This window comes from Sceloporus occidentalis, unplaced genomic scaffold, assembly GCF_023333645.1.
Source record: "Sceloporus occidentalis isolate IW3139 unplaced genomic scaffold, rSceOcc1.0.p SCAF_5, whole genome shotgun sequence".
Taxonomy (NCBI): Eukaryota; Metazoa; Chordata; class Lepidosauria; order Squamata; family Phrynosomatidae; genus Sceloporus; species Sceloporus occidentalis.
Window position 1 is genome coordinate 32,685,544 of NW_028316985.1, and position 15,264 is coordinate 32,700,807.

Sequence of the window (15,264 nt, forward strand, 5' to 3'; positions counted from 1 at the left end):
TACGCCAAAGGAATAATACCCAAGGTTTTTGAACCAAGAGCAGGCTATGCTCAGCACCTTGCATAGCTCATGTGGGCTAAAACCTGCAACACATGGACTTCCCAATGACAAAGAAGCCACCAGCTGCCACTGCCAAAGAACATAAGCCCAAATTCTTTGCAATAAGTAAGAGATTGCGTGGGAGACACACAGATGTTTGACAGCAGATAAGATTGATAAAAGAAAAGTTCTATAGATACAGGATGTTTATAATGAGTTTAGGAATCTGACTGGCTGAGGATATTTTCTCTGAAAAACGGAGTAATTTTTCATTCATATTTGGTTTCCTTTCACCCCTGCTTTTCTGGTATTCCTTTCCTACACACATCTATACATCATATCCTCTAAATAGAACTTCTACACAGTTTTATTTGATCTTCCAGTTGCAAACTTTTCAATTCTTTAACAACTACTGGAAAGAATAGGTATTAGAGTCAACTCTGTGCCCTGTAAAACTGCATTTGCTGATATCCAAAAAATGATTTTGAATGCTCAAGAAGAGAGATGGTTGAAGGTGGTTTTGATAAGAACTTACCCAAATGCATACATTTACTCATATTTATAATGAAAAGAAGATGAGAGTTTTACTGAATGTGGGAGAAATGCTAGATTCATTCATTTGCTGACTTCTAGGGCTACAATTAGGGTTGCCACTACCCCTCCCCCCCCCCCCCCAGAGGCTCCTGATCTTTAACAACCATCTTGATTTATTCAACCACCTGAGTGCTGGATTAGAGTCGCCACCCCTTTTTTCAGAGAGGCCCTTCATATTTAGTACTTGTAGGGCAGGCAAGTACAACATACCAGGAAGAGTTGTACCTTTTGAATTTTGCTGGTGCAGATGGGGGAGCATTCTGTTACAAAATTCCTTTTCCAAAGTGCATTTCTGGAAAATTGAGCAGAATTCAAATATGTCTTAGACCCTGAGCAATTCAAATACATGAGCAAGTGGGGCAGATTTTCTGCTCTCTGCTCAATGGCAGGTGTGAAAATTAGCTGAATTTGCCTTACTTTTTTGTTAATTTACAAACATCGTTTTGATTCATTGTTATTATGTTACTGCCCCTTTTAGAAAACTTGAACAGGATGAGGAAAGGGGGGGAGGACTGAAATCAGGGCAGTTGTCTTGAGTTTCTCTGAAACTGTGGCAGCTCTCTTAGGCATGTGCTGAGCAGCTGAGTATGTTGTCCTCAATAAAGCTGAATTACTTAAGTATTTCTGGACTTGAGTGTAACACATATTTTTCTTCCCTGTCCCAGTGAACAAACCCTATTTGCTGTTTTACCAATGCACATAACAAACACACTAAATCTGAGGCTGCAAGGAGGTTTTATTCCACTGCCAGGGAGTGCACATATCTTTCACAGAGGGCTTGCATGCCTCTTTTACTCCTTCTTAGGATTTGCCGCCTTTGTTCTTCTCCCCATATTTTTGCTCCAAAGCTTTTTGCAGATTAAGGTTTAGGGCATTTTTCTGGAACCATCTCCCTGTTGAGAAGCATTAAAAATAAAACACACCAAAGAGTTTGGATTTTTGCTATGCATCTTTTAGAAAGCACCAGGATTGAAAGGTTGCTTTCAGAAAAGTTTGGGTATGGGCCAATAAAGACAAAAGGTCAAGAGGGTATCAAGAGGCAGAGGTTTGTGTGCAGTGATTTAGAAATGCAGACCAAGCTGTGTATGTTATCGTTTGGATAGAAATGCCATAATCCTAACTAGCCATGGAGACTTAACACATGTGGCAGATTCTTATCGCTGCCTGTAATGGGAAAAGATTGCAAAAGTTTCTTTAAATATGCACAAAAGCATTTGATGTGAGCTTTCCAAGCTCTGAACTGGGTGAAATCCAAATGTTTAGATTATAATACTAAGTATTTATATATAGCTCGCTTTCCTGAGTGATCCATTAGCATTATCTTTGTAATCCTTACAATAACCCTGTAAAGCATATGGGTATTACTGTTATCCCCCATATTACAGATTTGAGGGAAGGTGCTTGGTTGATGGAGCACTTGCCTTCAACCTCCTCCTAGCTTTCCTTTGTTCTCTTCAAAATCTAGGGCTCCTTACCTAGGTCATCAGTTTTCCTTCCATGCCAGTGTTTGGGGTCCCAAACTGCTCTTTTTATCACATCTGGGGTATAAGAATCCTTCATCAGGCTTTTGCTTTCTATTGGTCCTCCTGCAAGAAAAAAAATACACAAGTCGGAAGGGGCCTCATATGCTGTAGGAAATCCAGCAACAGCATTTCCAGCAGCTAGCTGTTTATCCCCTTTTTGATGATGTCTAGAGAAAGAGACCCCACCACCTCTTTAGGTAATTAATAGCTAAACAGCTGTTATTGGCAAGAAGTTTCTTCTAATCTTCAGTTGGAATCTTCCTGTAACTTAAAATCATTAGACCTGGTCTTACCCTCTGGGGTAGCAAATAAGCACCCTCCTCTTTGTGAAAGCCCTTTAAATATTTAAAGAGCATTTGGGCAAGGCACATACTCTCAGCCTCAGAGGAAGGCAATGGCCACTACATTAGGATAAGAACCATTGCACTGGAAATTACAACTCTTTACATCCTGTTAAGTGCAGCCTAATGTAGCCAATCATTCTCTAGCAAACACTCAGCCCTTTAATATAAAGTTCATTCACTCATATGATGGACCCTTCTCCAGGTTGGCACCACAGTTCCAATATTTGGGCTCCTGCCATACCCACTGAAATGTTTCATATTAAGGAGGAGTGCCACAAAAACATTTCTAAAGAACTGAGATTAATTTTTGAAGGTCTTCCAAAGCACTTTCTAGAATTCCCTCCCTAGGTCTGTTACCTCAAAGTGACCATTGCCTGGGCTAGACTGCCCCAAAAGGGCAGCCTGCCGGTGGCCTATTTTCCTCTGCAGGAACAACACAGCCCCCAAACGGTGCGCCGTCACTGCAGAGGAAAAAGAACCCAGTATTTCTGGGTTCTTTTTTTGGGCGCCACAATGACGTCGCGAGTTGCCAGTGGTGCACTTATTACATAAGTGGCATGCTGCACCGTGCAGATGCTGTGTGGCACTTGTGCCATTGTTACGCCACCCGCACCTACTAGGGTTAGGGAGCATGCAGTTGGTGTGCGCTCCCTAACCATAGAATTGGTTCCGGTATGCCAGTTTATGGTGGTCTGTACCGCGCCCATGACTGTGGACAAATGATTGTGTTGATCAGTTGGTTCAGTGTGTTAAAGTGTGATCAGTTCTCCTTATCACTTATTAGAATAAAACATGCAGAAAGATGTAGAAAATAAAACAAGAAAATATTTATTATATAACAAGGAAGGTAAGCAGTAACTCCTGAAATCTTTCCATACTCCAAGCTCCTTAAACTCTGTTCAGATTCCCTTCTTCCTAACTGGTCTTCACCCTGTCTCTGATGGACCTAACACTATTTCATACTGCTCCTATCTGACTAACAGACCAGCTGCAAGTTTATATCCTTTTATCCATAGCCTCCCTCACCCCCCTTGACAGCATAACTTTAAAGGATTTTTAAACATTAACATTTAAACAAACGTAATGTTATAACTGTGTTATTACTTTGAGTGCTATTTCATCTTCAGCCACTGATAGGAGACAACAGCAGAAGCAGCGTACTGGTAACTGGGAATGAACACAGGCTAGAAATTTGTCATCCTTGGACTAAATGATAATTGAAGTTAGGGAACTGATTTTACAAGCAGAGAAATCAAAGAATTCTGTAGGAATTTTCTTTAGAGGAATGAAAGCAGGGCCACTGGGAGAAAATCTCCATCAACTGTCATTCCATTTGACTGCATCAGAGGAGAAACAGAAAGCACAACCACTTCATAGGGTGTGCTGAAAGACAATTTGGTTAATCTCCTCTTTGAAATGCTTCCATTCTGGCTAATCAAAAAGAGATGCTAGCTCACTTTAAGAATTAGTTCCTAAATGTGATTGTGTTTTCCTCTTCCCTCTACTGGTGAGGCAGTGTGGTGTGGTACCTTGAGTGTTGTACTAGGACTCTAGAGACCAGGGTTCGAATTCCGGCTTGGTCATGGAACCCTACTGGGTGATCCTGGGCAATTCACACTCTTTCAGCCTCAGAGAATGGCAATGGCAAACTTCCTCTGAAGAAACTTGCCAAGAAAACCCTATGACAAGGTCGCCTTAAGGTTGTCTATATGTTGGAAATGACTTGAAGGAACACAACAACAACAAAAACTTCTCTCTTCAGCCCCTTTTCTTTTGGTGTTGTCACTTTCAGATTTTAAGTCCAGCAGGCAAGAAGCTATTTTCTTTATTATTGATTTTATGTAAGCCACAGTTGAAGGCTAAAATACCTCAAAGGCACCAGATCCTGGCTGGGCTTGGAAGCTAAGCAGGGTTCTGGTTAGTACTTGTATGGGAGACCACCAACAAATATCAGGAGCTGTAGGCTATATTTCAGAGGAAGGAAAACCACCTCTGAGAATTCCTTGCCAAAGAAAACCCTTTGAAATTCATGGGGTCATCATAAGCTGATAAGCAATGTAACGGCACATTCACACACAAGCTACTCTGGGGGCCTTAATTTCTGAAAAGTTGAGTAAAATGCTTCAAACAGATAAACAAACAGACAAATGCACATTCAGTGTCAGCTGTGAATTGCTGGATATCACATGGTATCTAAAAATACAGTTAAAATAGCCAGTTCAAAATCTGCCAATTCTGCTAGTAGGTGAAGAGTGGGAATCATACAGACCTCCAGAAACTGTTTGACTGCAGCTCCCAACACAATCACCTCTGTTAGCTAAAACTGCTGGGATCCACAGTTGAACAGCATTTGGTGGACTGCATCATTTTTACCCAGGAGACTGCTGTTGGTATTGCTGCTGCTGCTGCTACTATCACTGACACTAATACTACTAATAATAATGGGCAACCATTTACAAGAAATAACAACCTACAAGAAAGCTTAAAGATGGTGGAAATGGCTGGTTGAATCTGTGAAAAGAATATAACAGGTTGGAGTTTTCCTAAGGAGAAAGGTTCAAGAGGAACCTACCTGATATTATTATGAAAAGAACATTTATTGCCAGGTTCTAAACAGGTCTAGGTTCCTTTAGTTATGCCTTTAACAGCTGTTTGACTGGACAGAGCTTAGCAGAAGACTCTTTTTTTTTCCTGGATGACATCTCTCAGAATTGTCCAGCCAGCATAGTCAGAGTAACCCATGTCTGATTGAGGGATTTTTGGAATAGGACTTCAAAAAAGTAATATTACTGAGTCCTGGACCTGCAGCATAGGACAACATTTATCTCCATGTAGTGAAAAACTTCACCAGCTGTTTCTGCACATGAAAGCTCTATTAAACGCTGCCCCACTCCATCCACTTGTCCATTTTACAAATCATAATGCTTCATGCCCTGTATCTTTCTAATAAGTAAGATTCCAGTTCTCTCTGGTTCAGAGTAAAATGATCCTGTAAAACAAAGGCAGTATTTTCCCACCTTTCACTGAATCTAGAACAGAAACGGTGGTGTTGGCAGTGGAATATTTGTAAACTCAAAACTGCAAGCCCAATTCAAACTGCAATGGGGCCAAACTGTAATCAAAGCAGATAGATATAGAAAAAGCAGTACCTTGGAAAATGTTGGACCTCAGGTTGTATCCTAGTTCGTAATAATCAGCATAAGGTGAAGATGCCATTGGATTCTCTAGTGGCTTGAATGTCAAATCGCTGAGTCGTTTCTGCCCTTGAATAAGTCCAGCTTCACAGAGAGCACGGCGTGCCTGGAACACATATAGGCATGAAGGAGTCATACTGCATCTTGGGAGGCAAGGTGCCTTGTACCATCAGTGGCTTCAGAAAGGACCACTGAATCTGCTCTGGGGTTTGTCAAAATTCACAGGAGCTGTCCAAGGTGTTGAGTGCCTTCCACAAAATAGGTTCAACACCTCTGGTAGTTAAAATTTAGATTGCTTGACTGACTACTACTAAGAATCAACTGATAGGGTCAATACAAAGTGAGGTGCTAATAATGTAGTTTTCATTTGGCATTTGATATTTCCAATTTTATTGATGCATCCTAATCCTAATCCAGTTCTGGGCACCACAATTCAAAAAGAATGAGGAGAGACATAGAGACTGGGTATGTTTAACCTGGAGAAGAGAAGGTTAAGAGGTGATATAATAGCCCTGTTTAAATATTTGAAGGGACATCATATTGAGGAGGGAGCAAGCTTGTTTTCTGCTGCTCCAAAAAATAGGACCCGGAACAATGGATGTAAGCTACAGAAAAAGAGATTCCACCTCAACATTAGGAGGAACCTCCTGACAGTAAGAACTGTTCAACAGTGGAACACACTCCGTCGGAGAGTGGTGGAGTCTCCTTCCTTGGAGATCTTTAAGCAGAGGCTGGATGGCTATCTGTCAGGGATGCTCAAAGGTGCTACAAGATCTCTTTGCACACCGGTTTGCATATATGTATTTTAAAACATTTATAAACCACCCTTTAAGTAAACATTTCCAGGGCAAATTTACAATCAGCATTTTTCACTGTCTCATTGGTCAGAGACTGTATTCTTTGATCGATATATCTTTTTATCTATATGTCCATCTGACTAACTGGTAACTTATTAAAAACACACACCATATGAATACATTTTCCCCCTGCTGTACACTATATTCATTTATTGTCATGACAGGGGGTTGGGCTGGATGGCCCTTGTGGTCTCTTCCAATTCTATGATTCTATGACATGTAAAATAATTATTTTCCCCTACCTGTTCTTCAGAAATCAGCTTCTCCAATACAGCTGTGCCATACTTGGCCTTGATATTGGCAGGTATTAAATTGTTTTTATCCTGCAGGAATTTTCCTTCTGCTTTGACATCTTGCCCACTTGCGGCCAGGGATTCTTTGGCACTTGACATGGTTCCAGATTCTTTCACATCTTCGCGGCTGCCTTTTAGGACTTTTCGGGAAGATCCAAGTAATGGGGTTCCAAGAGGTCGGTGCTGCCTTCCTGTTTGTTCATATGAATCACTAAGGGCATCTTCCATTTCTTCTTGATAAGTATTGGCAGGCTGTCGAGAACTTGTGAACCTCCCAACTTGATAATTCCCTGATCCCCTGAGAGTATTGCTGTCTGGACTTTCCTTCTTCCCAGAATATGTTTTTGGTGACCCGCTGTGAATGCATAGAGCAGATGGAGTTTTGGGCTTGAGGCTCTGTTTACTGTGGTTTCTTGTTTGGAAATGCTGTGTGGAAGGGGAACCCTGTGGCATTGTTGGAGGTCTACCCATAATGCTTCTGTTATCTGCTAGGCTGTTGGAGTGCTTCTGTGAGGTCTTACTGAAGCTCCTTGAGAGAGGTCTTTTGTTGTTGAGTTGCACCCCAGTCATGTTGGATGTGACCTGCTCCTCGTTTCCATATCCAGGCGTTTCTGGAAAACAAAAAGTAATGTATAGCAAGTGAATCTGGAGTGGGAACAGAATCTTTCAGTGTGTGTCCTTACTTTTGAAAAGGATTACCCCAGTTGCAGTTAGCCCTCCTCTCCAATACTGGTTCATTCTTTTTCTCTCAGCTCAGTTTTCTGGTTTCTTTCCCAAACAACACTCTATGGCTGAGTTCCTGCACTGGAAGACATATCGTAAAATTATCTCCAGGAAGAAGTATGATACATCTTCCCTTTCCCCTCCACAGAGCCATGGACTTCTGGGAAGAGTGCTCAAGGTCTCCCATGACTAAGCAGGAGGGGGTAAGCTGCCACTGGTTTGGCAGGACTGGATTTTGATGTTGATGAGCTTTGCTCAGGTGTTATCAATTAAAAGTGTATTAAATGATCAAACATTAAGAAATATTAAGGCAGCAGTTAGAGCCCTCCAGAAATAATACAGCCTGTCTACAATCTTGCCTACATGTGCTTATATGTGAGTAAGCTACACTACAGACATGGAAGATGCTTTTAAGCATACTCTGTGTTTAGAGTCTTCATATTTGAGTAAGTTTGAATGATAATGAATGGGAAAAATAATTTGCCCTCTCCCTGCACGTATCTTCAAGTATGCAACATTAAGAACATCCTGCCTGCCAATGTTGAGTTCCCTCCACCCCACCTTAAAAACAGTCCCAGGGTCTCTGTTCAGGACTTCCCACCCTTCTGCAGACCCCTTTCAATGGAGAGCAGCTGACATCAATGTGCCTGTTGCCAGATGCAGAACAGCAACATCATCCTATAAGAAGTCTGGAGGAAAATCCACAAGATTCTGTTAGATAACTTTGTCATCCTGCATTGCTTGTTTGACACCTTCTGTTCTCCATCAACCACTAAATGACCATGAAGGTGGGGTAGGATCAAGAAGAAGGTGAGTCCTGTAGGGGTTTTGTGCAAGAGAAGTAGCATCACTAATATTCAATATGCAGAGGCTTAACTGAAAATCACTAACAGAATGCTACCCTACATTCCACAGCAAATGAGCATGCCAAGTTCTCACAGAACTCACAGATTTTTCTTTGGAGGAGTGGTTATGGTCCTGATAGAGGGTATTTTTAGAGATATTTTTAAAATCTGTAAATGGTGGTCTTGCCCAAACATGCTAATCCATGTTCTTGTTTTTCAGTGACACTTCAGCGCCACCCCTGTTAATATTTGCTACTTAAGTACACTGTTTGAAGGGCATGGAAAAGGTTAGAAATCAAGAGTAACTGACCACAGGTTACTCTTGCTTTTTGTGTTCATCTGAAACATGAAACAACTGGTAACCACACAAAGGAGAGCAGTGTAAGTTTCTTGTTCTTGATTTGGTTGGGGCTGACACTCACACCCATATCCACACCCACACACATTTAGCAATGCATAACAATTGCCACCAGTCATAATATTTGTGTTGGGTTAGGGAAGCTAAACTTCATATCCCCCAACTCTTGTGTATCTTGGAGAAGCTCTGGGAACACTGCTACCATCCACAATGCAAAAGGTCAAGCAACTGAGCTCTGAACAGAAATCCCAATGATTGAGAACAAGAGCATCTTCTTAACATTTCTGCCATCCTTCTGCTTTAAATGCAACTATTAAAAGAGAATCAGAGACAAGTCCTTCGGATTTGTACTTTATGGCACTTTTAGCTCTGACCCTTCTTCAATAAAATCCTACAAGAGTCTCTGAAAGAACAAAATATTGTTCTTTGTTTCCCTCCCCCCCCCAAACATATGCTTATCATTTTGGTAAACACACAGAACCCCTAGACAGGCATTATTCCCTCCCCCCCCCTTTTTTTTTTTCCAACATGGTAACAGGGAGGCATTTAACCCTACCTCCTCTATTATTACAATGCCTGAACAGGGCTAGAGAGACACATTAATGTGTGTCTCATCAACTCATACATCCATGAATCACTTCCTTTTACAAGATGGACACAAGGGTGTTTTTTTTTTTTTTTTTGCATATATTAAAGACACAGCCACGTTAGTCTGGAAAATCAGTGTGCAGAGGGATCTTGTAGCATCTTTGAGGCTAATTGAAAGAAAAAAAAGCTGGTACTATGAGCTTTTGTAGACTAGAGCTGACTTTCTCAGCTGTATGATGCATCAAGTCTACGAAAGCTCATGCTATCAGGTTTTTTTTTTCTTTCAGTTAGCCTCAAAGGTGCTACAAGATCTCTTTGCACACCAGTTTGCATATATGTATTTTAAAACATTTATAAACCACCCTTCAAGTAAACATTCCCAGGGCAAATTTACAATTACCATTTTTCACTGTCAGAGACTGTATTCTTTGATCGATATATCTTTTTATCTATATGTCCATCTGACTAACTGGTAACTTATTAAAAACACACACCATATGAATACATTTCCCCCCTGCTATAGACTATATTCATTTATTGTCATGCAAACCTGCAAATGAATCATAATCCAATAACATATTAGTGAGTCTTGAACTGGGAAATATGAAGCAAAATTTTGAGTCAGGTATTTGATCAGATCATGGCTATCTAGCTCTGGCCAAAAGAAAGAACTTCAGAGAGACCAGCCATACCAGGAGGATCATTTATATGATAGGGCAAAATGGGCCAGTGGTAATTCTTGACTTTATGAAGGCTTCTGGATTAGTGTTCTTGGCTGGTTTGAGCAGACCAAAAAGATACATGGCAGATAAATATCGACAGAATAAAGCCTGGTGCCAACAAGAGAATTAAGATTGCTGTGCAGTTTTTGTGCAGCATTCAGAGTTTGGGAAATCTTTCAAGGGATTCTTTTTCACAGAAATATATGTGATTTTTGTTTCCAGAAACATGAGGGTGGGGTTGCACAAAAAACTCATATATACTGTATTTCTGTACAGATGAATTGATCTGGGAAAACCTTTTGTGAAAACCTCACTGCTGTTTTGATTTTCCTGACAGGATATATTGGGGATACCCTTTTTTCAACTGAGGAAGAACTAGAAGCAAACATTCTATCCATTTCTAATCGACACCAGCAAATAAAGTGCCACAGATCAAATTCTGTGTGATTCTTCACAAGGGAGACTGTCACAGATCTTTCAATTGTTGCATGACTTACCTGCTGGAACATTGGCCATTTTGGTCTCATCATATGTGGCGGCAGGAGTTAGGAAGGCTGTGTCCATGGGCACCTATTATAAAGAAAAGAAAGTATGGATTTTCACAGTTCATAATGTTCTATAATAAGAAACAACAACATGCAGCATACAGCCCATTCATTTCATTACTATAGTGTATCACCAGCTGTCCTGTAGATGTCTCCAGATTTCAACTTGTGCTCACAATTCCTTGTTTTAAAAATAGAGAGACAGACAGATAGATTTGTTGTAATCTGCTCCAATATATTGACCTTACAACTTGATATATCATATCAAGTTAATACAAAGCTGGAGCTTTAAAAATGGAATTTATATATCTTCCTGAATTAAGATCTTCATTTAAGCAGAGCTTGGAGAAATCTTCTTCTTCTTCTTCTTCTTCTTCTTCTTCTTCTTCTTCTTCTTCTTCTTCTTCTTCTTCTTCTTCCTCCTCCTCCTCTTCTCCTTCTCCTCCTCCCCTTCTTCAGCGTGAACAATATGTCTCAGAATCTCCCAGCTACTGGCCAAAGAATTCCCATACCTTTGAAAAATCTGTTTATGATCTGATATTAAATCTTGTGTTTGTAATATTAGCAATAGAATGCTAATTGATCTGAGTGGCCCCGGGAAAGTCACTCACTATCTCGCTGTGTATCCTACCATACAATGCAGGCTTTCTTCCTGGGTCATTACTTAACTGGTTGTTTGAAACGCAAGGTTGCTTGAAATGCAAGGAACAAAACTTTGATTCCACTGCTTGCAGACTTTTTAAATAAACTGTATTATTTCTGCAATGCAGATGCAGCCTTGCTTTCCAAACCCAATGTTTTGAGGGAAAAGATAAGTTTTTCTTGCCCTAGATACACATAGATTTACACACAAACACACTATGGTTAATGTGTGGGGGAAAGGGCATTGCATGTCTTTTTTAACAAAAGGATACATTTTTTTGTGTTATTTCTAAACTATTTTAGTTATCATATATATAGACGACATCTTAGACGACATCACAAGTCATACCATACTGCTGAACACCTTATCTTCACAATTATGACAGTCAGATTTGCAAATTAGATGTTGCCCTCCATCTTCTGTTTTTAACTTGTTGTTGGCATTTCTCTGATCCATGTTTGTTGTTTTTTTTGTTGTTGTTGTTGTTATGTGGCCTTCAAACAGCTTTATTTATATACTGCTTCATACTGAACTAGCAGTGTCTAAGCAGTTTAGAAAGTGTAACCTAATTGTCCCCAACGATCTGGGCACTCATTTTAGTGGCCTCAGAAGGATGCAAGCCTGAGTCAAGCTTGAGACCTTTCGCTGGTATTGAACTCGCAACCTTATGGTTTTAAGTGAGTGGCTGCAGTACAGGCATTTAACCACTGCGCCACCATCATTTCTGACATATGGCAACAAGGTGAGCCTATCACCGGGTTTTCTTGGCAAGATTTGTTCAGAGAGGGTTTGCTTTTGCCTTCGGAGTTTATCAAACGGGACGGGAGGCTCTCAATTTCGAAAGAAAAGATAGTGAGGTCAATTTGAAAATTCTTGCAATTACATGATTACTTATCACACCTTAAATTCACTGTAATGGCCTCCCCGAACACAACCCAGATTCTGTGCAAAGTAAGCCATCACATCGGTGGGTTCTTAATTGTAAATTGGCACCCTTGCGCATGCTCAGTGAGACTCCAGATGACTGGAGCATAGCATATTTAGGTAAGTGAGAGAGAGGAACCAAGGAACCCCACAATTTACAAAAGAGGTTGGAGGGGGGCAGGGAGAATGGTTGAAAGAACATGTTCTATTCACGTTGAAACGAGCATATATTTACTCTTGTCATGTTAAAATGTGAATATAATGGTTATCCAATAGCTCTGGGTCCATGCCTCTTAATTAGCAGGCAGCAGCCCCCGCTCAGCAATGCTGAAGGACAAGCGGAAGAAAAATTGAAGTGGAATTGCAGCATGGCTTCATAGGAAACAGATTGGGGGGGGGGGGGAAACCAGGCCCAAAGGAGACATGTACATCACACCAAAAACAGCGCACTGCGTGTGAAGTTGCCTAGGAACAGGGTTGGTGACTTCACTAGTTCACCGAATTTACTTAACTGTGAGCTGACATGCTTTCGCGCAATAACGTGAATACACATGATTGTGTTCAGGATGACACTGGATTATACTTCCAATTTCAGTCGTGTGATATTGTCCTTTCTCTGAGACTGAATGTGTGTGGTTTGCCCAAGGCCATTCACTGAGTTTCCATGGCCAAGCAAGGATTCAACTCATGGCCTCTACAGTTATTGACCAGTGTTCAAACCACTACACCACACTGGCTTTCAACACCTTGTTATCTTCATAATTTTGACATTAAAATTTGCAGATTAGCTGCTGTCCTCCATCTTCTGTTTTTAACCTGGTGTTAACATATCTCTGATCCATGTACTTGACAAAAAGTTCAGTTGACCTGGGGTTTGTTTTTTGTTTTTGTTTTTTTAATCAAATGCCTCATGACTTTATGGCTGCCAGGCAAGAATAATTCATCCCAGGATGTATTTAGTTTCATCATGTTGTGCCAGTGTAACAACTATATGGCTATATGGATATAAATGCCTGGAGTCTTTTCTGATCCTGAAACTACTTCAAGCACTTACGCGTGAATGAAACTATGAAAACAGCTGCCAAATTCCCATTATTACTGAAATCTGGTGGTTGATTTTTCATTTCATATGTTATAGATTTCAAATCTAAGAAGTCCCAATCAGTATAGCTGATTGTAAGGGATTATGAGAGTTGTAGACTGAAATGTCTAGAAGACACCTGTCCTAAAATGTTTAGGTTCAAGTCAACAATACCTTTGGTAAACACATTCTATTACATTTAGGGATGGAAATGAAATTGATTTTAACTGTTTTACAGAATAAAGTTATCCAGTTCATAGTTTTCAAGACTATTAATATTTCAGGTTCCCAGCACTGAGAAGTAACTGATGAGTAGAGATATTTCCTCCACCCACTTCTGATATATGTAAATGAATAGTCACAACTGAAATTGTGTATATTTGGGGGGGGGGGAGGTGCATAAACATATATTTATACCAGGAGAAGAGTGTGTACAAAATATAATAATCATGCATTAAGAAACAGTGTGTACCAACATGGGAATGAAGTTCCATGTGTGAAGAAAAAGTATCACCACCTAATACAGCTCAAAGGCATGAGGTGGAACTGAGACACTGAGAGATTTTCATGTTGCTACTGGTATCTCTTCCCCTTTCCCTCTCTCCAAATCATGACCTACAGGAATAATAGTATCTTTCCCCTGAACAACCTGGAAAATTGCACACATGAGCTTGACCATCCCCCATGTATTTTCACCTGAGTCACACTCTCCACTTTGCTGGCATTTCTTGGGCAGGAAGTCAAGAGACAGCTCTCCCGTTGAAGTAGGTTACTACCAATTTTGTCCAGCTGTTGTAGATACTGGAGCACAGGACTAAGTTCCTCTGACTGCTGGTCTATGGTATCAACCGTTGCCTCCAGCTGTGGTAGTTCTTGGTAAAAATCAGTAAACTCTTCTGGGTGCTGTAAGAATCGTAGCACGGGGCTAATCTCCTCAGGTTGATCTATGCATTGGAACAAGGGGCTACTCATCTTTGGCTCCTGTTGGCACTGAAATGGGGGGCTAACCCCCTCAAGCTCCTTCTGGTACTGAAGCAAGCCACTAGTCTCCTTAGGCTGGAATAAATATTGGCTGGCCAGTTTCAAAAAACCCTTGGCTGGGAAGAGCACCAGTATGATGACAAATGAGCTATATACATGCCAGACATTTCCCAGGGGTGCCAACCGGATGTGGCTCCAGATTAGTTGCCAAAAGTGGCCAAGGAGAGCCTCACATGCCTGCCACATGTGGCCTGGACTGGCAGCAAGAGAGCAGCAAGGCTCACCGCATTGACTTGTGGCTAAAATTCAGGATCCTTTGTGTAAGTCATATAGGGTCTCAAGATCTTTGTCTTTGCGTGATTGCCTGCCTGGGGGAGAGGTTAGATATGTTGTTTAGTCTCTGAGGTGCCCAGGGGTTATATTTGCCTCAGAAAAGTGTGCCTCACCTCTTCCATGGTCTCAACTGAGGTGCCAAAATAGTTCTTGTAAGTCAGGCAGGTCCTTGGCCAAGTCTGGAAGGATATAGACAAAGAGGTGGAACTGTGATGAAGTTACCAACATGGTTGCTAAGGAACGACCATTCCCATTTGTGAGCTGTGGTTGCCATGGGAGCCCAAGTAAACATAGGTACCAGTTGCAAAGCCTTTTCTCCAGCTTAACAGAGGTTCATTCATCCCCAGTGTAGTTTTCTACCTCTTTTCCTATAATGTTAAGATTGGTTGATTAACTGAAGGCCTTTTGTACAATGCCTTTCACATACAAATATATCAAGGGTAGCTCACCGTCAGAAATGCCAAAATACAATTACAAAATTAAAATACAAGAAAAGAATACAAAATTCTTGTATTCATAATGGAATACAATTTAAATCCAAAATACATTTACATAATTAAAATATTACCAAGAAAACAACCCACAGCTAAAACAAAGGACTTTCTAAATTCACTACAGCTTCAAAACCCTTTTTGGCTTCTTCCTTCCTAGGATGTTAAGGCATCTTTTACACCTTC

The 15,264-nt window shown here is 40.8% G+C and overlaps 1 protein-coding gene across 2 annotated transcripts; it reads right to left on the reverse strand.

Moving 5' to 3' along the window:
• Window positions 1-1,385: 1,385 nt before the first annotated feature.
• CIMIP4 (ciliary microtubule inner protein 4) lies at window positions 1,386-14,788 on the reverse strand. 2 transcript variants are annotated; one of them, XM_089526751.1, is made up of 6 exons: window positions 14,701-14,788; window positions 10,578-10,650; window positions 6,794-7,455; window positions 5,650-5,800; window positions 2,109-2,219; window positions 1,386-1,526 (listed from the first exon to the last, which is right to left on the reverse strand). In XM_089526751.1, exons 1-6 carry the CDS (start codon window positions 14,707-14,709, stop codon window positions 1,435-1,437), a joined length of 1,098 nt encoding a protein of 365 aa, XP_089382877.1. In that variant the 5' UTR covers window positions 14,710-14,788; the 3' UTR covers window positions 1,386-1,434. The 2 variants fall into 2 exon arrangements, with proteins under 2 accessions (XP_089382877.1, XP_089382876.1); XM_089526750.1 differs by lacking the exon at window positions 14,701-14,788 and adding an exon at window positions 13,970-14,688.
• Window positions 14,789-15,264: the final 476 nt, after the last annotated feature.